The sequence below is a fragment of the Somniosus microcephalus genome, unplaced genomic scaffold, assembly GCF_052327205.1.
Source record: "Somniosus microcephalus isolate GS21.2 unplaced genomic scaffold, FLI_Smic_1.0 unresolved_chr4, whole genome shotgun sequence".
NCBI classification, from domain to species: Eukaryota; Metazoa; Chordata; class Chondrichthyes; order Squaliformes; family Somniosidae; genus Somniosus; species Somniosus microcephalus.
In genome coordinates, this window is record NW_028225182.1 from 37,670,400 (window position 1) to 37,693,032 (window position 22,633).

The 22,633-nt window shown below is 49.3% G+C and overlaps 1 protein-coding gene across 1 annotated transcript; it reads right to left on the reverse strand.

The window, feature by feature from the left end:
* Positions 1-9,294: 9,294 nt before the first annotated feature.
* On the reverse strand, positions 9,295-12,180 carry LOC147090567 (zona pellucida sperm-binding protein 3-like). Its single transcript, XM_085977311.1, has 9 exons — positions 11,765-12,180; positions 11,120-11,235; positions 10,929-11,032; positions 10,661-10,838; positions 10,442-10,568; positions 9,935-10,023; positions 9,729-9,850; positions 9,523-9,657; positions 9,295-9,444 (listed from the first exon to the last, which is right to left on the reverse strand). The coding sequence occupies exons 1-9, from the start codon at positions 12,164-12,166 to the stop codon at positions 9,320-9,322; spliced, it is 1,398 nt and encodes a 465-aa protein (XP_085833437.1). The 5' UTR covers positions 12,167-12,180; the 3' UTR covers positions 9,295-9,319.
* Between the last annotated feature and the right edge of the window lie 10,453 nt (positions 12,181-22,633).

Below are 22,633 nucleotides of genomic sequence, written 5' to 3' on the forward strand. Positions count from 1 at the left end.
GAGTGTTTGATGGGACATTGTAAAGAGAGCTTTACTCTGTGTCTAACCCGTGCTGTACCTGCCTTGGGAGTGTTTGATGGGGTAGTGTAGAGGGAGCTTTACTCTGTATCTAACTCATGCTGTATCTGCCATGGGAGAGTTTGATGCGACAGTCTAAAGGGAGCTTTACTCTGTATCTAACCTATGCTGTACCTGCCCTGGGAGTGTTTGATGGGACAGTTTAAAGGGAGCTTTACTCTGTATCTGACCCGTGCTGTACCTGTCCTGGGAGTATTTGATGGGACAGTGTAGAGGGAGCTTTACTCTGTATCTAACCGTGCTGTACCTGCCCTGGGAGTGTTTCATGGGACAGTGCAGAGGGAGCTTTACTCTGTATCTAACCCATGCTGTGCGTGTCCTGGGACTGTTTGAAGTGACAGTGTAGAGGGAGCGTTACTCTATATCTAACCCGTGCTGTACCTGCCCTGGGGGATTTTGACGTGACATTGTAAAGGGAGCTTTATTCTGTATCTAACCCGCGCTGTAGCTGCACTGGGAGTGCTTGATGGGACAGTGTAGAGGGAGCTTTACTCTGTATCTAACTCATGCTGTAACCTGTATCTGTTACATCGTTATATTATCACATTGTTAAATGGAACTACTTGTTACATTGTTATATGGAACTACTTTGGTTAGTGCATTTATACTGCTATGTGGCACACTGTGTCAGGCAGTGCACAGTGCAAGGTCGGACATCTTGTATCACTCCGCACCATGCGGCAGCAACATCATGAAAGCACGGAGTAAAAGCTGTAAACTAAAAATGAGTTAAAAGTGTCTGTATTACATAGTAATAAAAACACAAGGGGACACAACAGTATCTAACTTATGCTGTACCTGCGCTGGGAGTGATTGATGAGACAGTGTAGACGGAGCTTTACTCTGTATCTAACCCGTACTCTCGCTGCCCTGGGAGTGTTTGATGGGACAGCGTAGAGCGTGCTTTGCTTTCTATCTAACTCCCCACCCCACAGAGCCCTCTATTTCATCCTCCCTCATCTATGCTACCAGCCTCCTTTACAAATGAACAGGAGGAGTCCATTCAGGCCCTCGAGCCTGTTCTGCCATTCAATTCGATCATGGTCGACCTGTATCTCAACTCCAAATATATCTGCTTCAACCACTCCATGTTCCACATTCTGTGTAAAGAATGTCCTCCTAAATTCTTAATTTGATCTGTTAATGGCCATCTTATATTCCTGCCCCTTTATCCTCACCATCTGGTTGCAGTGGTGCCTTGTTACACCGCCCAATGTTCAACTAAGCAAAGCATTCAACTCACGTAAATCAGACAAAAACCTGACAGAGTCAAAGGAGGAGACATTAGGACAGGTAAATGCCTGGACACTGATGTAGGTTTGAAGCAATGTATTAGGAGGAGAGGTTGAGGGATTTAGGGAGAGAATGTCTGAGCTGAGGTGCCAGATGTCTGAAGGCACGGCCGCCAACAGGGGGTGATGGGAGGTGGGGTGGGCGAAGGATTTTGGGCGGGTGGGGGAAATGCACCAGAAGCCAGAGTGCAATGAAAAAGATAATTGATCATTTACCAATCCCCTCAGCACTGTTTGATTCCACTACCCACCCATGTGTGATGGTGGGTGGTAGGTTACATCACTATATTCAAAAAGGCAATTGTAACTAACCTTTAAGGGATGTTAAATGTGGAACAGAGCCAGCAGAGTGACAGTACCGGGCCAAGACACACCTACCGCCAGTGGACATGGAGCAAGATGGCCAATTAAGGAGATGCTGCTTTGGTCTAGTCTCTTGACCCCGATGTGGGACTGGAACATTCTCACAGCGGACTCCTAGCTGGGTGTCTGTAACCCCATCTACTCGCTCTAGAAAGATGGCAGAAGCTCCCCATCGCTTTCATCCCTTTACAAAGGTCACAATATTACTGCAGAGAAGCTGGGATTGTTCTCCTTAGAGCAGAGAAGGTCAAGGGAGGGGTTCAAAATGGTAAGGGTTTTGATTAAAGTAAATAAGGAGAAACGGTTTCCACTGACAGAAGGGTTAGTAAGTGACGTCATTGACAAGAGAGCCAGAGATGAGGAGACTTCTAATATAAAGAAGAAGTTGTGATCTGGAACACGCTGCCTGAAAGGGCGGTGGAAGCAGATTCAATAGTCTCTTTCAAAAATGGGAATTGGATAAGTACAAAGCGGTGAAAATGGCAGGGATATGGGGAAGAGCCGGGGGGAGTGGGACTAATTGGAGAGCTCTTTCAAAGAGCTAGCACAGGCACGATGGGCCGAATGGCCTCTTTCTGTGCTGTATGATTCCAGTTGCCATCCTATTAAGGCCACAATCTTATTCCAGGTGCAAATGCCTACTTTCAACTACCCAAAACTGAGCGGTGTGTGGTGAAATTGTCAGTTAAATATAGGCCTCCAAAACTGGTCTCGTGTCATTTAGACAACTTAGGTCAAACCACCATGACAGTGTATTTAAAAATCAGTTCAACACCAAAGACTGTAACTCAACCAAGTCACATTTCAATTTTATTGAAGCATTTTTTGACAAATAAAGCCACTCAATTGAGGGAGAGGATTCAGTTGTGTTTCCTGGACAGTAGGAAGGCCACCAGAGAGGCGGAGATCAGGACCCCAGCTGCCAACGTCACAGCCACGACCAGAAGTAGCTCAGAACACACATCACCTGCCGAGAACGAGAAGCCAATATGGAGTCAGGAGTCACAGGACTGGAATTGGGTTTTCATACAATCAACACTCACCTCGATAAGAACTCGGAACATCCTCACGAGTCCCAACAGCTTCACTATCCACCGAATGAACCAGGTCCAGATCTACATCCAGAACGATCAGAGGTCCAAGTGAGGCCTCACTCTCCCACACAGGCTCAGACTCTGCAACAATTAGTTCCATCCAGTTACAAAACATCCTTCTTCACCCTCAACACCCAACACAACATTCCAAGCTCAGATGGGACCTCCCTCCTGCACCTGGAGTGTGGTCTTCCTCCAGATCGCAATCTCTCGCCCCTGCAGTTGCCCCCATCACAACAGGCACAAACCTCATTGGATCCTTCCACCAGGGACAGGCCCAACTCGTTCACCAGGGACCATCTAAACAAGGAAGCAAGCCATCAGTCAGAATGCATCCATATGCCAAAAAGAAAGAGGTCCACCATTCGGGGGTAGATTCCTCTCACCGGTTGGCTGGCTTCTGGAAGGAACAGGCTTTGTTGACCGAATCCGGCCTTTGATCTGCTGCAGCTACTCTCAGGTGGCAACTGATGAAGATCTGCAGGAGACACATCCAGGAGTTACTCAGCGTCAACGCTCACCGTCTTACCTTCCAACATCTGGCCAACTCTTACCAGGTCCCTGGCATCCTCAAAGAAGCAGAACGCATCCAGGTTGAACCGGAGCTTGTCCCGGTGATCTCGCGGCGACACAGAAGACGAAAGGGAGTTTTCGCCTCGGCTGTGTCAACAGGCAACTGGAAAGAGGGTGGGAAAGAGCTGCCCGATTGCCTGCCTCTCTTCCGCGGCCACATTCGCGCCCGGGTGGCCCTGGATATGGAGTACGCGGTATCCACTGGCAGGCTTGAGGCCTTCCGCGACCGGTGTGCGCCGCGGAGAATGGAGTGCATCACCACCCCCGGCAACCAAATTTTAATTTGATTTGTTACGGTTCCTTTCAAATTTATCTTAATTTACAGACCTTATCGTTTGCGACCCTTTAAAAAGGGAGCACGTGGTTGACTTTTAATAGGCCGTTGCCTATGATAAAGAAAGAGGCAGAGATTGGGTTGACCTTCTCCAAAACCATCAATAGGAAGACACTGGGCGATGTCATCAACCAAAAACCAAACCAAAGTGCCCCCATTGGGTGGAGAGCTTTGGGAACCATCGGCCCAAAGTCGCCTGTAAAAGAAAAAAATAAAGACTTGTATTTATATAGCGCCTTTCACAACCTCAGGACATCCCAAAGCGCGTTACAGCCAATGAGGTACTTTTTGGAGCGCAGTCACTATTGTAATGTCAGAAAGAAAGCAGCAATTTGCGCACAGCAAGCTCCCACAAACAGCAACGGGATAATGACCAGATCATCTGTTTTTAGTGATGTTGATTGAGGGATAAATATTTGCCAGGACACCTGGGGATAACTCCCCTGCTCTTCTACGAAATAGTGGCCATGGGATCTATTACGTCCATCTGAGAGGGAAGACGGGGCCTCAGTTTAGCATTGCAGCCGAAAGACGGCACCTCCAACAGTGCAGCACTCCCTCAGTCCTGCCCTGGGGTGTCAGCCTAGATTATTATGCTCGAGTCTCTGGAGTGGGACTTAAATCCACAACCGTCTAAGTCAGAGGCAAGGGTGAGTTTGGGATCGATACAGGGTTATGGAGAGAGCAGGGCAGTGGGATTAGTTTAGGATTGATACAGGGCTATGGGGAGAGAGCGGGGCAGTGGGATTAGTTTGGGATCGATACAGGGTTATGGAGAGAGCGGGGTAGTGGGATTAGTTTTGGATTGATACAGGGCTATGGGGAGAGAGCGGGGCAGTGGGATTAGTTTGGGATTGATACAGGGCTATGGGGAGAGAGCGGGGCAGTGGGATTAGTTTGGGATTGATCCAGGGCTTTGGGGAGAGAGTGGGGCAGTGGAATTAGTTTGGGATTGATACAGGGCTATGGAGAGAGCGGGGCAGTGGGATTAGTTTGGGATTGATACAGGGCTATGGGGAGAGAGCGGGGCAGTGGGATTAGTTTGGGTTGATACAGGGCTATGGGGAGAGAGCAGGGCAGTGGGATTAGTTTGGGATTGATACAAAACTATGGGGAGAGAGCAGGGCAGTGGGAATAGTTTGGGATTGATCCAGGGCTTTGGGGAGAGAGCGGGGCAGTGGAATTAGTTTGGAATTGATACAGGGTTATGGAGAGAGCGGGGTAGTGGGATTAGTTTGGGATCGATACAGGGTTATGGAGAGAGCGGGGTAGTGGGATTAGTTTTGGATTGATACAGGGCGATGGGGAGAGAGCGGGGCAGTGGGATTAGTTTGGGATTGATACAGGGCTATGGGGAGAGAGCGGGGCAGTGGGATTAGTTTGGGATTGATACAGGGCTATGGGGAGAGAGCGGGGCAGTGGGATTAGTTTGGGATTGATCCAGGGCTTTGGGGAGAGAGTGGGGCAGTGGAATTAGTTTGGGATTGTTACAGGGCTATGGGGAGAGAGCGGGGCAGTGGGATTAGTTTGGGATCGATACAGGGTTATGGAGAGAGCGGGGTAGTGGGATTAGTTTTGGATTGATACAGGGCTATGGGGAGAGAGCGGGGCAGTGGGATTAGTTTGGGATTGATACAGGGCTATGGGGAGAGAGCAGGGCAGTGGGATTAGTTTGGGATTGATACAGGGCTATGGGGAGAGAGCGGGGCAGTGGGATTAGTTTGGGATTGATCCAGGGCTTTGGGGAGAGAGTGGGGCAGTGGAATTAGTTTGGGATTGATACAGGGCTATGGGGAGAGAGTGGGGCAGTGGAATTAGTTTGGGATTGATACAGGGCTTTGGGGAGAGAGCGGGGCAGTGGGATTAGTTTGGGATTGATACAGGGCTATGGGGAGAGAGTGGGGCAGTGGAATTAGTTTGGGATTGATACAGGGCTATGGGGAGAGAGCGGGGCAGTGGAATTAGTTTGGGATTGATACAGGGCTGTGGAGAGAGAGCGGGGCAGTGGGATTAGTTTGGGATTGATACAGGGCTATGGGGACCATGTGGGGCAGTCAGGTTAGTTTGGGATTGATACAGGGCTATGGGGAGAGAGCGGGGCAGTGGGATTAGTTTGGAGATTGATACAGGGCTATTCGGGTAGAGCGGGCCAGTGGGATTAGTTTGGGATTGATACAGGGCTATGGAGAGAGAGCGGGGCAGTGGGGTTAGTTTGGCATTGATACAGGGCTATGGGAAGAGAGTAGATCAGTGGGATTAGTTTTGGACAGTGACGGCTGATTTACCATTTTGGACAGGTGTGACCTACACTGCCTAACCAAGCCAGCTTGTTCCCATGGCAATGGGGCCTTGGCACAGTCCTCCCAGCAATCTGCCTGACACTTTTTGCGTAGTCTTTGTGATGAAATGCCAACAAAAAAGACAGGGCTGAAGTGGGAACTGCCTGACCATCGTGAGCCGGAACGCTCAGCCGCTGAGTCGAGGACATGACTACGACCCCTGCACTGGAAGTCTCGGAGAGGCAGGTTTGGATTGCTGCATCGGAGAGAGAGCTGGCACTGATTTGATGGGCTGAACGGCCTCCCGCTGCGCTGCGAACCTCGGGGGTTCAGAGACACCCGAGCCAACAAACTCATCTGATTGGCGGTCCGACAGAAAACCGCTCCCACCGCACGTGCTCAAAAGTTTCTACCCCCATCGCAGGCAGAAGAGTCTCTGATCTTCAAATGTAATTCACTGCCTGAAGTGTTGAGGCATTTTAACGTGGTAAGGAACCATATAATTGCAGATGTTATCAATAAACCGGAAACCTGCCCCAACAGTAGATCATCTTAAAGGTGTCAGCCGGTAGCACACTTGCCTCTGAGTCAAAAGGTCGAGGGTTCAAGTCCCACTCCAGAGACTTGAGCCCATAATCCAGGCTGACACTCCCAGTGCAATGCTGAGGGAGTGCTGCACTGTCAGAGGTGCCATCTTTTGGGTGAAACGTTAAACCGAGGTCCCATCTGCCCTCTTAGGTGAATGTAAAAGATCCTACGGCTGCTATTGGAAGAAGAGCAGGAGGAGTTCTCCCCAGTGTCCTGGGGACAATATTTATCCCTCAATCAACATCACTAAATACAGATTATCTGGTCATTTTCACATTGCTGTTTTTGGAAGCTTGCAAATTGGCTGCTGCGTTTCCCACATTACGACAGTGACTCCATTTCAAAAGTACTTCATTGGCTGTAAAGCGCTTTGGGACATCCTGAGGCCTCCAGCCCTACAACACCCCCGTCTCCGAGATATCTGCACTTCTCCAATTCTGCCCTCTGGAGGATCCCAGATTTCAATCGCTCCACCGTTGGCGGCCTTGTCTTCAGCTGCCTGGGCCCCAAGCTCTGGAATTCCCTCCCGAAACCTCTCCAGCGCTCCATGCTCCTTAATACCTCCCTCTTTGACCAAGCTTTTGGTTATCTGCCCTAATATCTCCTTATGTAGCTTGGTGTCAAATTTTAATTGAAAGCGCTTCTGGGACATTTTAGTACGTTGAAGGGGCGACATAAATGTAAGTGGTTAAGTATTGACAACAGTCCTACTGCAGATTTCAGCCAGCATTCACTGACCAGGGTCGGCCACGAGAGATACAAAAGTGTGCTCGTTAAGTTTGTGTGGATTCTAGCCCCACCTGATGTTGGAGATCCAGTACGGCAACTCAATCCCACTTGGGGAACCTAGTATGTTGGTTAGACATAATTATTTTTTACTGTAGGTCCCACACTCACGTCAGAGATGTTTAGAAAGAACAATCTTTTATTTATACAGCACCATACCACGTTCAGGATGTCCCACCAACACCTTAAACATTCACTCCCTCCACCACCGGCGCACACTGGCTGCAGTGTGTACCATCTACAAGATGCACTGCAGCAACTCACCGAGGCTTCTTCGGCAGCATCACCCAAATCCATGGCCTCTAGCAGCTAGAAGGACAAGGGCAGCAGGCGCATGGGAACACCAGCACCTCCAAGTTCCCCTCCAAGTCACACACCATCCTGACTTGGAAATATATCGCCGTCCCTTCATATAGTCGCTGGGTCAAAATCCTACAACTCCCTGCCCAACTGCACAAACTGCAGCTGGACTAGAAAGCAGCTCACCACCACCACCACCACCACCTTCAAGCCGAACTAGGCATGGGCAATAAATGCAGGTCTTGGCAGTGACACCCACATCCCATGAACAAATTAAAAAATGCACTTCATAACCAATGAATTACTTCTGAAATGTAGTCACTGTTGTCAGAAACATGGCAGCCCATCAAGAGCCTACAAACAGCAATGTGATAATGGCCAGATCATCTTAAGATGTTGGCTGATGGATAACAATTGGTCAGAGTGAAGAACTCCCCTGCTCTTCTTCCAAAAAGTGCCACAGGATCTTTTACATCCACCCGAGGGGGCAGAAGTGGCCTCGGTTTAACTTCTCATCCGAACGATGGCACCTCCGACAGTGCAGCACTGGGAGTGTCAGCCTGGCTTTTGTACTCAAGCTTTCTAGTGGGATTTGAACCTACGACCTTCCGACTCAGGCTAGAGCGCTGTCCACTGAGCCACGGCCAAGACTGAAAGCCATTTAAGGGGCCTTCAGAGATGCAATTCCTCAGGTCACTAATCCTGCAGGTTAACAAGCCATCGACAGCACAGAAACAGGCTATTCAGTCCAACTAGTCTATGCTCCACACGAGCCTCCTCCCACCCTTCATCTCACCCAAACAGCATATCCTTCCTCCCTCATGCTTAGAGTTTCCCCTTAAATGCAGCTATACCATTCGCCTCAACCACTCCGTGATAGCGAGATCCACATTCTCACCGCTCTCTGGGTAAAGAAGTTTCTCCTGAATTCACCATTGGAGTCATTAGTTAGTTACTACCTTGTAGTTACAGGCCCCGAGTTCTGGTCTTGCCCCCAAGTGGAAACATCTCTATCTAACCTATCAAACCCAGTCATAATTTTAAACACCCTCAGCCTTCTCTTTCCTAGAGAAGGCAACCCAAACAGGTCAATCTTTCCTAATAAGTCGAATCTCAGTTCTGGAATCATCCTAGTAAATGTTTTGCACCCTCACTAGTGCCGCTATCATTTTTAGAATATGGACATCTACCCCATTTAGACTCATTATCCCAGTCAGTTATAGAGGACTAAACAACCTCCACTTTAGTAATAAACTAATCCCAGCATTAAAATTTCCAGGAACGTTGCAATTTCATGGGGCTCAATAATCAGTCCCACTAACCTCACGCCACAAGAGCCCCACAAAGCTCCTTAACAAGGGACAAACAGCAGGCCAAGATAACTAGCTCCAGGCAAACACTTCCAAGTTGCTGTTAATAAACTAGTGAAATGGGGCAGATACCCCAGTAGCCTGATATCTGGTGAAAAGCTTAAATACACTCAGCAGGCATGCCACTGGGTCAAGAATCATTAATGGAAGTAAATAAATATGGAAAACTTCCCATATTCAGAATGCAAATCCCCAGCCTTAAATCAATGACCAAATGTAAGCAATAACCATTACAGATTTGCTAATTTCACCACTTTATTAATCACAAGTTGTTGCGCAGGGTTTGCTTGCGTTTCCTGTACAGGAACAAGGCGATCAACGAAGCAGAGATCAGAGAGACAGCAGTCACAGTCAGGGCCACCATCAGGACCACCTCAGACTCCGCACCTAAACAGCAATGAGAAACCAACAGTGAGTGAAAGAAATACTGAGGGGGAAATGGAAACTAGCAGTCGGCCAACTCACCACCTGGAGACCTCTCCGCCATCCGTTGCTCAACCTCATTAAGGGACTCGGTTGCCAGGTCTGTCACATCAGTGTCCAGAATGACCAGGGGTCCAAGGGAGGCCTCACCCTCCCACTTCAATTCAGCATCACTCCCTGCAATATCAAACATTCCAGTTAGAGAGGGTAAAGGGCAACCTCCAACATCTAGAGGATCAATGTCCTACCAGCTTCAGGTACAAGATCCCTCCTTCCTCTGGAATCAAATCCAAACTCCCTTGTGGCACTGCAGTTGCCCAAGTGACAACAGGCACAAACGTCATTGTTGGATACTTCCAATGGGGTCCAGCTAAACAAGAGAATCAGTTTCACAATCAGGTTGGGCATCACTTCCCCACACAACACATCCCTGAGGGAGAGAGGGGGCACTTACACATTCTGCATCTTCTGGAAAGTACAAGCTTTGCTCATGGAATCTCTCCGATCCACTGCAGCAACCTTCAGGTGACAGGAGATGAAAATCTGAGGGACACAGTCAACACAAGTCATTATATAGTGACTCCCTCCCAACTTGGGAACTCAATGAACAGGTGGATTCAGGGGACAAGTAGCAGAATGGATAGCAAGCTGGCTAGAAACAGAGAAAAGTGGTTAATGTTAGTGATTCATAGGAGTACACAGGATATACAGCAGAGGGATTTCAGGGGAAACTTCTTTACCCAGAGAGTGGTGAGAATGTGGAACTCGCTACCACAGGGAGTGGTTGAGGCGAATAGTGTAGATTCATTTAAGGGGAAGCTAGATAAACACAGGTGGGAGAAAGGAATAGAAGGATATGTTGGAGAGTTAGATGAAGAGGAGATGGAGGACACTCATGTGGAGCACAACCCAGTTATGCAGATTGGCTGTAAATACTTTGCAGTGGTCGGCTTCCTCTTACCAAGGAACGATCATCGCCAAAGAAGCGGAAGGCATCCAAGTCAAAGTGGAGCTTGTCCAGCTCACGCTCGTCTCTTGGCAACACGAAGGTTGAGAAGGAGTCCTCAGCTTTGCTGTCCAGGAGGCAACTGAAGAAATAATTTTTTAAAAAAAGGACATTGAGTGAATCAAGAGAAGCCATTGAGACAGGACTAGCTGGAGAAAGCAGAGCGCTCCTTACCCATTGTAGTCAATGATGCTGTATCTCGGGGTGGAGTCCGTGTCTGGGCTCAACGTAGCGACACAGCGATCAATGTAGAGCTTCAGGGGCATGTGGTTGGTCATTGAAACAGAGGCCTCAATGTGAATGAGGTCACCCAGGTAGTAGACAGTCGAGGTGCGCTCTGTGAGCCAGTCATCTGAAGTACAAGAGGGACAAGGGTTGGAGACTGGGTACAACTGCCAGTGGGTGACTACAGGAAATCATTCCACATCCACCCATCACATACCATTCATTAGGCGCAGAGAGAATGACAGAAGCCCCTCTCCAGACTTGGTGGAGCTGAACGGGATCCAGGTGGGCTTGATCGGGTTACTGCTCACATTGCCCTTCCTGGAAAGACAACGGAGCCATTTTAGGACAAGGTCAGAGAACTACACCAGCTGTAGACGTTATTTGCGACAGTGTAAAGAATCTTACCTAAAATAGTGGCACTCAATGGGAACGACAGCTCCATTAGTTCTCACAATGACAGATCCATGGGCCTTGGGGGTGTGGTTCAGGTGGGTGGCGTAGACCAGGAAATCTCCAGACATCTGAAAGACATCAGGTTCAGAAATGGACAACATTCTACTCAGGTGGTTGGAAGTTGTGCAGCCTCAGCAGCTAAAGCAAGGAGGGGGATTGCAAGCACAAGACAATTAAACAGAATAAAGATTCAATGAAAGGACAGCTTCACTTCAATAAAAGGAGCCACAGGTTGATAAGTTAGAGCAATGAATAGAACAAGATTAAAGCCTCATTTAAGCCAGACTCCCCCGTATTCTGATACAAAGGAGTGGAAGAAAAAAACCTCAATATTGTAGATAACTAAACCCCCAGTGACCTGAAAATCCACAAGACAGGATGTAAGGAAGGAAAAGTTAACTAAGTGAAGGATCAAGGCCAATAAGGCCGAGATCAAAGTTGGAGACACTCAGGAAAACCAGTTAAAGCAAAGGACAATACATCATTCAACACAAGTCTGGAGGTTTTAAAAGCAGGAGACAGGAATCAGGGTAGGAAAAACAAGTTGGGTCTATTCCAGACACCAAGCTTAGAGCAAGAGTTGAGGAATCACATTACCTTCACTCTGCTGCCACACTCATGCAGCCCATAGTCAAAGAGGACAGTGTGGTTCTGAGAGTAGATCCCGGTTGACGGACAACCTGCCGTCCCCAGGGTCAGGTCAGCAGCTTTAATCAGGTGCCTGGTTCCAAATAAATCCATCTGTACCCTGACCAGCAGGTTGTGCTCTCCACACTGCACCCTCACAGTCTGCAGTGGAGACACACTGCGCCCCTCAGACACACTGAAACCGGAGCCAAAGGGAGACCCAGGAGAAGGGACTCGCTGAGGCCCAGGGGTGGCTTTTACTCTTCTCCATGGAAACCTCTGGCCCCCAAATTGTTGCCAAATATCAGAGGAACAAACAGCTCCAACTAACACCAGCACTGGGAGCAAACCCCTCACTACAAAATCCCCCATGATACTAAACAACTCAACTATCCCTACACCCACCAACAAGCACCTTTTATACACACAACCTGCAGTCACATTGAGCCGATTAACCCCAAGCTCCACAATTTCTACCCAATCACAGAACTCATGGATTTATTGCCAGGAGGGCCTATTTTAATTCAACCAATCGGAGTGACCCTTTTGATTGGGTGGTTAAGCAAATCTACAGTAATCTTTTTTGTGTGGGTGATTAACCAATTAGTTTATAAATAAAACTTTAAAGGAACCTTAACAAATTAATTTAAAATTTGGCTGCTCTTTTTGATTAAAGCAATTGACTGTAACTTAAGAAAACATTCGACCAATTAGGGGTGCTCTTTTGATTAAACTAATCAACTGTAAATTAATAAAACTTTGAATAAAACTTGACAAAAGAAGAAAAAAAAATAATAATAAAAAAAGGAAAAAAAAGACAGAACTGATGGATTTATTGCCAGGAGGGCCTATTACAATTTGGTCAATCACCCCCACCTGAAAGAGTCGCACAAGGGCACATTTTGATGGGCACCATTAATACAGTAGTCATCCACTTTGCATCTAAAAAGGATAGATCAGCGTACTTTCCCAATGGTGGAAAGCTCGGAATTTACAATGTTAAGGGGTGATTTGATTGACGTTTTCAAGATATTAAGGGGAACCGATAGGGTACACAGAGACAAACTATTTCCGCTGGTTGGGAGTTCAGGACAAGGGGACATGGCCTAAAAATTACAGCCAGATCTTTCAGAAGTGAAGTTAGGAAACATTTCTACACACAAAGGGTGGGAGAGGTTTGGAACTCTCTTCCGCTAACGGCAGTTGTTGCTGGGTCAATTGTTAATTTTAGATCTGAGATTGATAGATTTTTGATAACCAAAGGTATTAAGGGATTTGGGCCAAAGACGGGTATGTGGGGTTAGGTCCCAGATCAGCCACGATCTCATTGAATGGAGCGACAGGCTCGAGGGGCTGAATGGCCTCCTCCTGTTCCGATGTTCCTATGTCTAATGTGGATTTTGAAAAATTGAGCCATAAAATGACATGGGTTGTCCCGGTGTCATCAACAGAGGAACGAATTTACACCTGGCCTCCCTCTTTAAGTTGGCACAATTAACAAAGGAACTCAAACGCAGAATGTTCTTTCGACAAAACAACAGGAAACTCATAAAAGTAAATCATAATATTATTACTCGTGCCGATAAGACTCTCCATTCCCTGCGGTGCCCACCGGTTGCGGGAGGCCTTGAGTGTACCGGTGGGCGTTGCCCGCTCCCTCTCCAGGGAGCCTGGCACGCAAACACTCGGCGTCCAATGGGTTTTCCAGAAGCTTCTACAAATGGCTGGATGCGGACGGGATCATTGCTTCATTTTACCGGATCGGAAAGTTGGACCTTAATCAGTTGATATGTACTGTGGGACATTAGTTCGGACAGACTCTTTGTTCTTGTTAGTGGTGTCCTGTCCCTTGTGGGGAGGACCTCTTATAGATGATCGGTATGGGCCTGAGCTTCACCCAGTGCCCCTAACTCGTAGTCTGCAAAACAGGACAAGCTCCCCCGTCCTTGCTGATAAGTAAAAGGACATCATCAGGGGGAAATAGTCTATCCAAACTAAAACTCTAAAATAGAGGCAAAGTCACTCTAATTACAATTGTCCTGTTCCATACAGACTGATAAAGATTGTGATGGGAAATGGAGACTGTCACACTGGAACAACAACACCAACTTGTCATCATTGTAGGGGGTTTCTCTTGCTCGTTCTGGTCTCCTGCCAGGCTTTGTGCAATAATTACCCTTGAGTGGTTCGACCCACTCTCCCCTACGGTTCTAGACCTTGGACTTAGATGCAGAGAACTGTAGTGCAGAGAAAGGACTCAATAGACCAGGTTGAATAGCATGAAATGGATGCTTTTATTTTTAAACAGTTTGAAGCATTACAAAACACATGTCATAGGCACAGATTAAAGTAACTACAATCATGCACAAATTTATGAACTTGACTCTATGGAAATGGGGAACACACGGCACGTCGTAAAAGGGGAAACACATTACGATTTAACCTTACTCCCTCCCCTAATACCTGAACTAAGTTTCGACTTGAGGAACTCGGGATCATGCTCACCGCTATCAGAATCGCAAAAAGGAGGGGTTCGCAGCCTTTCTGGCACAGCTTTCCGTCGTCACGTGGATTTGGAAACTTCTGGCGCAGCTTGTTTTTCTCTCTCTCTCTCAGGCGATGAGGCAGTGGACACAGCCTCGGTGAGCGCTCGTCATGGCTGAAATCCACCAAGTCTGTTGTGGATTTGGGTTCATGGAACAGAACAACACCTCGATGGGATGTTGAGGCACGGAAGTGCTAGGCCCGGAATGTCCTTTCTCTCCGGCCTGGATCGTCGGTTTTCCTGAGGGTGTCTTCTTCTTCGGCCTGGGTCGTCGATGATCTCCCGACAACGGTACCCGGGCCACCCTCGTCGTCTTCTCGTCGCGGCCGAGCCTTGTCTGGCTGAACGCCGACCGCGTTGTCCTTTCCGAAATGTCCGTCCGAAACTTCCTGATCGAATTCCGAAACTACCGAGGTAGAAGAGGCGCTGATGGACTTTTCAAAATCCATATTTATACCCTTTTTGGGCCAGCCTTATCTCCCGCCAGATCATAGTCCAGTCTTTGTAATATTTTGGCGGGCAGAAATCTCTGCAGGGGCGCTTTGTCTTGTAACGGGAGCCGGTGATAACTTAACTGGCCTTCCTGGCCGATAATGTCTTTTAATGTCTTTTACTTTGTCACCGTAACTCGGTTCGCATATTGATCGGTCTGGAGATTTCCCTTGATGGCTGTTAAACGGTTTCTCCTTTGTACATTGATGCGCTATCAATTACTCATAAAAGACTGAGAGTTAGAAGAGTAACTAAAGGCTTTTATTAACAACAGAATGGAGGTCTGCCTCGAGTGGTCGACCGGTCCAGGATACCAAGGGCTGGGGAGCAGTCACCTTTATACTAGGACCTGTGGGAGGAGTCAGCCGAGGCATGTCCAGGCATGTACACAGTGGAATACAAACAGGACAAACAGGAATACAAACAGTGGTTTACCACATTCACCCCTTGTTTAAAATTGAGTCCGGCGGGGTGAAGTGTATTAAAAGTTAGTGTATTGGAGTCTCTCCGGAGGTCTTGTCTGCCGCTGTGATCGGCGTGGCGACGGCAGGGGTAGTGAAGCTTCCGGCGTCGAGTCCAGCGTAGGCTGTGGCACAGGCGTGTCGTCCTCGTAGATGTCGAGCGGGTCGCGGGGCCCAGGCCTGCCGTCTGCTGGGGCTGGATATCGGATCGTGGGGGGGGGGTGGTAGTGGGTAGTGGGTTACTGTGGTCCCCGAGGGTGCAAGGTCTCTTATGGAGACTGTGTCCTCCCGCCCGTCCGGGTATGCGATGTAAGCATACTGGGGGTTGGCGTGGAGGAGGTCGACCCTCTCGACCAGGGGGTCCGTTTTATGGGTCCTCACGTGTCTTCTCAGTAGGACCGGCCCTGGGGACGTCAGCCATGGCGGTAGCGATGTCCCTGATGTGGACTTCCTTGGGAAGACAAACATTTTCTCATGAGGGGTGGCGTTAGTGGCAGTGCAGAGCAGTGACCGAATAGAGTGGAGCGCATCGGGGAGCACATCCTGCCAGCGGGAGGTTGGAAGGCCCCTAGACTTTAAGGCTAGCAGGACGGCCTTCCAAACTGTCGCATTTTCTCTTTCCACCTGTCCGTTCCCCCGGGGGTTGTAACTGGTGGTCCTGCTTGTGGCAATACCCCTAGTTAGCAGGTACTGACGGAGTTCGTCGCTCATAAACGATGAGCCCCGGTCGCTATGGATATAGCTGGGGAAGCCGAACAGGGTGAAGAGGTTGTTCAGACATTTAATGACCGTGGCACTGGTCATGTCCGGGCAGGGGAAGGCGAACGGGAAACGGGAGTACTCATCAATAATATTGAGGAAGTACACATTGCGGTCGGAGGAGGGGAGAGGCCCTTTAAAATCAACGCTCAGGCGCTCGAAGGGGCGAGTGGCTTTTATCAGGTGGGCCCTGTCTGGTCTATAAAAGTGTGGTTTGCACTCAGCGCAGACTTGGCAGTTCCTGGTCATGGTCCTGACCTCCTCAATAGAGTAAGGCAGGTTGCGGGCCTTGATGAGGTGGAAGAACCTGGTGACCCCCGGGTGGCAGAGGTCATTGTGGAGGACCCGTAGTCTATCGATCTGCGCGCTGGCGCAGGTGCCACGCGATAGCGCATCCGGGGGTTCATTGAGCTTCCCGGGCCGGTACAAGATCTCGTAGTTGTAGGTGGAAAGTTCGATTCTCCACCTCAAGATCTTGTCATTTTTGATTTTGCCCCTCTGCTTGTTGTTAAACATAAAAGCAACTGAACGCTGGTCAGTGAGCAGGGTAAATCGTTTTCCGGCCAGGTAGTGCCTCCAATGACGCACAGCCTCCACAATCGCCTGGGCCTCCTTCTCAACAGCGGAGTGTCTGGTCTCCGGGCCTTGGAGGGTTCGTGAAAAGAAGGCCACGGGTCTCCCCGCCTGATTGAGGGTAGCGGCCAGGGCAAAGTCGGACGCGTCGCTTTCCACCTGGAAGGGGATGGATTCGTCCACTGCGTGCATGGTGGCTTTGGCAATGTCCTCCTTGATACGGTGGAAGGCTAAGCGGGCCTCTGCCGTCAAGGGAAAAGAGGTGGACTTGATCAGCGGACGGGCCTTGTCCGCATAGTAGGGGACCCACTGGGCGTAATAGGAGAAAAACCCTAGGCACCTCTTCAGGGCCTTGAGGCAGTGGGGCAGTGGAAGTTCCATAAGGGGACGCATCCGGTCGGGGTCGGGGCCGATGACTCCGTGTTCCACAACACAGCCAAGGATGGCGAGGCGGTTTGTGCGGAATATGCACTTCTCCTTGTTATATGTCAGGTTTAGGAGTTGGGCGGTGCGGAGGAATTTTTCGAGGTTTGCGTCATGGTCCTGCAAGTCACGGCCGCAGATGGTCACATTGTCCAGATATGGGAAAGTGGCCTGCAACGCATTTTGATCTACCATCCGGTCCATCTCCCTTTGGAAGATGGAGACCCCGTTGGTGACGCCAAAGGGAACCCTAAGGAAGTGATAGAGGCGGCCGTTTGCCTCAAAGGCAGTGTACTGGCGGTCCTCAGGGCGGATGGGGAGCTGGTGGTACGCTGATTTCAGGTCAATGGTCGAGAAGACGCGGTACTGCGCGATCTGGTTGACCATATCAGCTATACGGGGGAGTGGGTAGGCGTCCAGCAGGGTGTAGCGATTTATTGTCTGGCTGTAGTCGATGACCAGGCGCTGCTTCTCGCCGGTCTTAACGACCACAACCTGGGCTCGCCAGGGGCTGGTGCTGCCCTCAATAATCCCTTCTTTCAGGAGCCGCTCCACTTCGGTTTTAATGAAAACCCTGTCCCCGGCACTGTATCGCCTGCTCTTTGTGGCGATGGGCTTACAGTCGGGGGTGAGGTTAGCAAACAGTGGTGGGGGGGTGACTCTGAGTGTGGAGAGGTTGCACCTGGTGCGCGGCGGGCAATTTGGAAGCTGCTGGCTGCGGACTGTGAGTGGGGGTAGGGGTCCACCGTACGCCATCGTAACACTTTTAAGGTGGCACTGAAAATCTAACCCCAGCAGGACGGCAGCGCAGAGGTCAGGCAGGACCAGAAGTTTAAAATGATCGTACACGGTCCCGTCTACTACGAGTGTCACCACGCAGTAGCCGCCGATGTCCGCCGACTGGGACTCGGAGGCCATAGAAATCCGCTGTTGCGCAGGCAGGACTGGGAGAGAGCAACGCCGCACCGTGTCGGGGTGGATGAAGCTCTCCGTGCTCCCAGAGTCAAAAAGGCAGATTGTATCGTGACCATTTACCTTAATGTCCATTGTGGAACTGGCCAGTTGGTGCGGTCTCGCTTGGTCCAGTGTAACGGATGCCAGCGTAGGGGTCGGTGTGTCGCTGCGGGTATCAGATGAGGCGGTGTCGGGGGCCTGCTGCGTCCCGGCTGTCGTCCAAGATGGCGGCGTCCATGATCCCCATGTGGCTGGAGGCGTCCAAAATGGCTGCTGTACCGGTGAATCGCACACGGCCGGGGAGGTCCAAAATGGCGGCCCGCATGGCCCACACGCGGCGCTGCTGGGGTTCGGGGTGGCTTTGGCCCTGCAGACGCTAGCGTAGTGTCCCTTCTTCCCGCAGCCCGAGCAGATCGCGTTTTTCGCCGGGCAGCGCGCTCTGGGGTGTTTTGCCTGGCCACAGAAGTAGCATTTCTGGCCTTGGGGCACTGCTGCGGTAGTTGGGCCATTGTTGGGGTGTGGCTGGGGTGGCACGGCGCTATGAGGCGGTCCTACCGTGTCCCAGGCTGTCATTCCCCGCGGCGTCCACGGTGCAGAGGAGTAGGCATCCATGCCCTGGTAGGCTGCATCCAACGATAGTGCGAGTTCAGAGGCCTTGTTGAGGTCGAGGTTACTCTGCTCCAACAGTCGCTGTCGTGTGTAATTGGATCTGTGGCCCGCTACAAAAGCGTCCCGGATAAGTTCCTCTGTGTACACGGCGGCCTTTACATCCTTACAACCACAGGCCCGGCCAAGCACAGACAGTGCCTGAAGGTATTCCACGGTCGATTCCCCAGGTTGTTGTTTACGACTCCCCAGGAGGTGCCTGGCGTACACTTCGTTCACTGGGCGCGTGTACTGGTCCTTGAGGAGCTTGATAGCATCCGCGTACGAGGTCGCGTCTTGGATGACCGAGTACACTCGGTGGTTCACTTTGGAGGTCAGGACATCCAGTTTGTCCTCGTCCGATTTGATTGCTTCGGAGGCGGTCAGGAATTTTTCGAAACACTTAAGCCAGTGAGTAAACTTGGTGGATGAGTCCGCCTCCCGATGATCTAAGTCCAGGCATGCTGGTGTGAGGATCTTCTCCATTATAAAAATGTTGTTAATAAAATTGATGCACTATCAATTACTCATAAAAGACTGAGAGTTAGAAGAGTAACTAAAGGCTTTTATTAACAACAGAATGGAGGTCTGCCTCGAGTGGTCGACCGGTCCAGGATACCAAGGGCTGGGGAGCAGTCACCTTTATACTAGGACCTGTGGGAGGAGTCAGCCGAGGCATGTCCAGGCATGTACACAGTGGAATACAAACAGGACAAACAGGAATACAAACAGTGGTTTACCACATACATTAAATGGGTTTAAGTGTTCATTCATTGTCCGCCCATATCTTGATGGGCCCCATCCTGTTTGCCTGAAACTGTCTTGTACTTAGAATCTATTGAATATGTATGCTGTTTCCCTGAGTTTCGGTTTCCCGATACTGGCTTTCGCGGGCTTACTGTCTTCAATCCACAAGCCTGTCTGGCTTGCAGTAACAGAAATCAAATGGTCCAGAAACTGATCACGAGGCCCGGCGGCCATTTTGTATGCCCTTTTATCAAAGGTTTTTCTGTGCAAGCTTACTTTGGTCAATAAACTGTCTTATTTTATCCTGTTTTCTTGCGTGATTATTGCTGAAAATTTCAAATCTTACATCATATCGCACCTTTAATGCAGAAAAACATCCCAAGATGCCAATGGTGGAGTGAAGGAAGGGGAGGATCCACAAATGGCCGGAGCTGTGGGAACATGAATTCTGAGGGAGGTGGTTAATAGGGTGTGAGCCTCTGAGGTTGGGATTTGGTAACTTTTTTGCGCAGAGCACAGGGAGCTTTACTCTGTATCTGACCCGTGCTCTACATGCCCTGGGAGTGTTTGATGGGACAGTGTAGAGGGAGCTTTACTCTGTATCTGACCCGTGCTCTACCTGCCCTGGGAGTGTTGAATGAGACATTGTAAAGAGAGCTTTACTCTGTACCTAACCTGTGCTGTACCTGCCCTAGGAGTGTTTGATGGGACAGTTTAAAGGGAGCTTTACTCTGTATCTAACGCGTGCTGTAGCTGCCCTGGGAGTGTTTGATGGGACAGTGTAGAGGGAGCTTTACTCTGTATCTAACTCGTGCTGTAACCTGTATCTAACTCGTGCTGTACCTGCCCTGGGAGTGTTTGATGTGGACAGTGTAGAGGGAGCTTTACTCTGTATCTAACCTGTGCTGTTCCTGCCCTGGGAGTATTTGATGGGACAGTTTAAAGGGAGCTTTACTCTGTATCTAACGCGTGCTGTAGCTGCCCTGGGAGTGTTTGATGGGACAGTGTAGAGGGAGCTTTACTCTGTATCTGACCCGTGCTCTACCTGCCCTGGGAGTGTTGGATGAGACATTGTAAAGAGAGCTTTACTCTGTACCTAACCTGTGCTGTACCTGCCCTGGGAGTGTTTAATGGGACAGTTTAAAGGGAGCTTTACTCTGTATCTAACTTGTGCTGTTCCTGCCCTGGGAGTATTTGATGGGACAGTGTAGAGCGTGCTTTACCTTGTATCTAACCCCCCGCCTCCACAGAGCCCTTTATTTCATTCTCCCTTATCTATGCTACCAGCCTCCCCTTACATAGGAGCAGGAGGAATCCATTCAGGCCCTCGAGCCTCTTGAGCATCCCCAACTGGGGAATTTATAATGGGGAACAAAGAAATAGCAGACCAATTAAATACATATTTTGGTTCTGTCTTCACAAAGGGGGACACAAATAACCTCCCAAAAATGTCGGGGAACATAGGGATCCGACGAAAGGGAGGAACTGAAAGAAATCAGTATTTGTAGGGAAATGGTGTTAGGGAAATTGATGGGATTGAAGGCCGATAAATCCCCAGGGCCTGATAATCTACATCCTAGCGTAATTAAGGAAGTGGCCCTAGAAATAGTAGATGCATTGCTGATCATCTGCCAACATTCGATGGACTCTGGAACAGTACCCATGGATTGAAGGGTAGCTAATGTTACCCCACTATTCAAAAAAGGTGGTAGAGAGAAAACGGGGAATTACAGATCTCGGTAAGCCTGACATCGGTAGTGGGGAAAGTGCTAGAGTCCATTATAAAAGATGTAATAGCAGAGCACTTGGAAAACAGAGACAGGATCGGACAAAGTCAACATGGATTTACAAAAGGTAAATCGTGCTCGACTAATCTACTGGAATTTTTGGAGGATGTCACTAGTAAAATAGATAAGGGAGAACCAGTGGATGTGGTGTATTTGGACTTTCAGAAGGCTTTCGATAAGGTCCCACATAAGAGATTTGTATGTAAAGTTAAGGCACATGGGATTGGGGGCAAGGTACTGACTTGGATAGAGAACTGGTTGGCAGATAGAAAGCAAAGAGTTGGAATAAACGGGTCTTTTTCTGAGTGGAAGGCAGTGAGTAGTGGGGTACCGCAGGGATCGGTCATTGGACCCCAGCTATTCACAATATATATTAATGATCTAGACAAGGGAACTAGATGCAACATCTCTAAATTTGCAGACGACACAAAGCTGGGTGGGCGTGTGTGCTGTGAGGAGGATGCCGAGAAACTACAGGATGATTTACAGGTTGGGTGATTGGGCAGAAGCAATAGAACGTGCATAAATGTGAGGTTATCCACTTGGTGGCAAAACCAGGAAGGCAGATTATCTGAATGCATTTCCCCTTCTCCCAATCTATTGACAACGAGACCTGGGTGACCTTGTGCACCAGTCGCTGAAGGAGGAATTTCTTCACCCACAGCGTGGTGAACCTGTGGAATTCTCTACCACAGAAGGCAGCAGAGGCCAATTCATTAGATATATTCAAGGAGGAGTTGGATACATTTCTTAAGGCTAAAGGGATCAAGGGGTTATGGGGAGATAGCAGGGATCGGGTACTGAATTTGGATGATCAGCCATGATCGCATTGAATGGCAGAGCAGGCTCAAGCGGCCTACTCCTATCTTCTATGTTTCTATGTAATCGCTCCAACATTGGCAGCCTTGCCTTCAGCTGCCTGGGCCCCAAACTCTGGCACTCCCTCCTCCTTAAAATCTACCTCTTGAACAAGCTTTTGCTCATCTGCCTCAATATCTCCTTATGTGGCTTGGTGTCAAATTTTATTCAATAGGGCTTCTGTGAAGCACCTTGGGACATTTCAGTACGTTGAAGGGGCTACATAAATGTAAGTGGTTAAGTATTGACAACAGTTCTACTGCAGATTTCAGCCAGCATTCACTGACCAGGGTCAGCCACAAGAGATACAAAACTGTGCTCGTTAAGTTGGTATGGATTCTATCCCCACCTGCTGTTGGAGATCCAGTACGGCAACTGAATCCCAATTGGGGACCTAGTATGTTGGTTAGGGATAATTATATTTTATTGTAGGTCCCAAACTCACGTCAGATGTTTAGAAAGACCAATCTTATTTATACAGCACCATACCCAGATTCAGGATGTCACACCAACACCTTAAACATTCACTCCCTCCACCACTGGCGCACTGCAGCATCTCGCCAAGGCTTCTACGGCAGCACCTCCCAAACCCGCG

Bases quoted from the DNA above. Each gene is read 5' to 3' on its own strand.
- LOC147090567 (XM_085977311.1), bottom strand. From the start codon at position 12,166: ATGGGGGATTTTGTAGTGAGGGGTTTGCTCCCAGTGCTGGTGTTAGTT. The intron at 11,236-11,764 runs GTAATGTGATTC...GATGTCTTTCAG, and splicing joins AGTGTGGCAGCAGAGTGAAG to ATGTCTGGAGATTTCCTGGT. The intron at 9,445-9,522 runs GTGAGTTGGCCG...ATTGCTGTTTAG, and splicing joins GGCGGAGAGGTCTCCAGGTG to GTGCGGAGTCTGAGGTGGTC.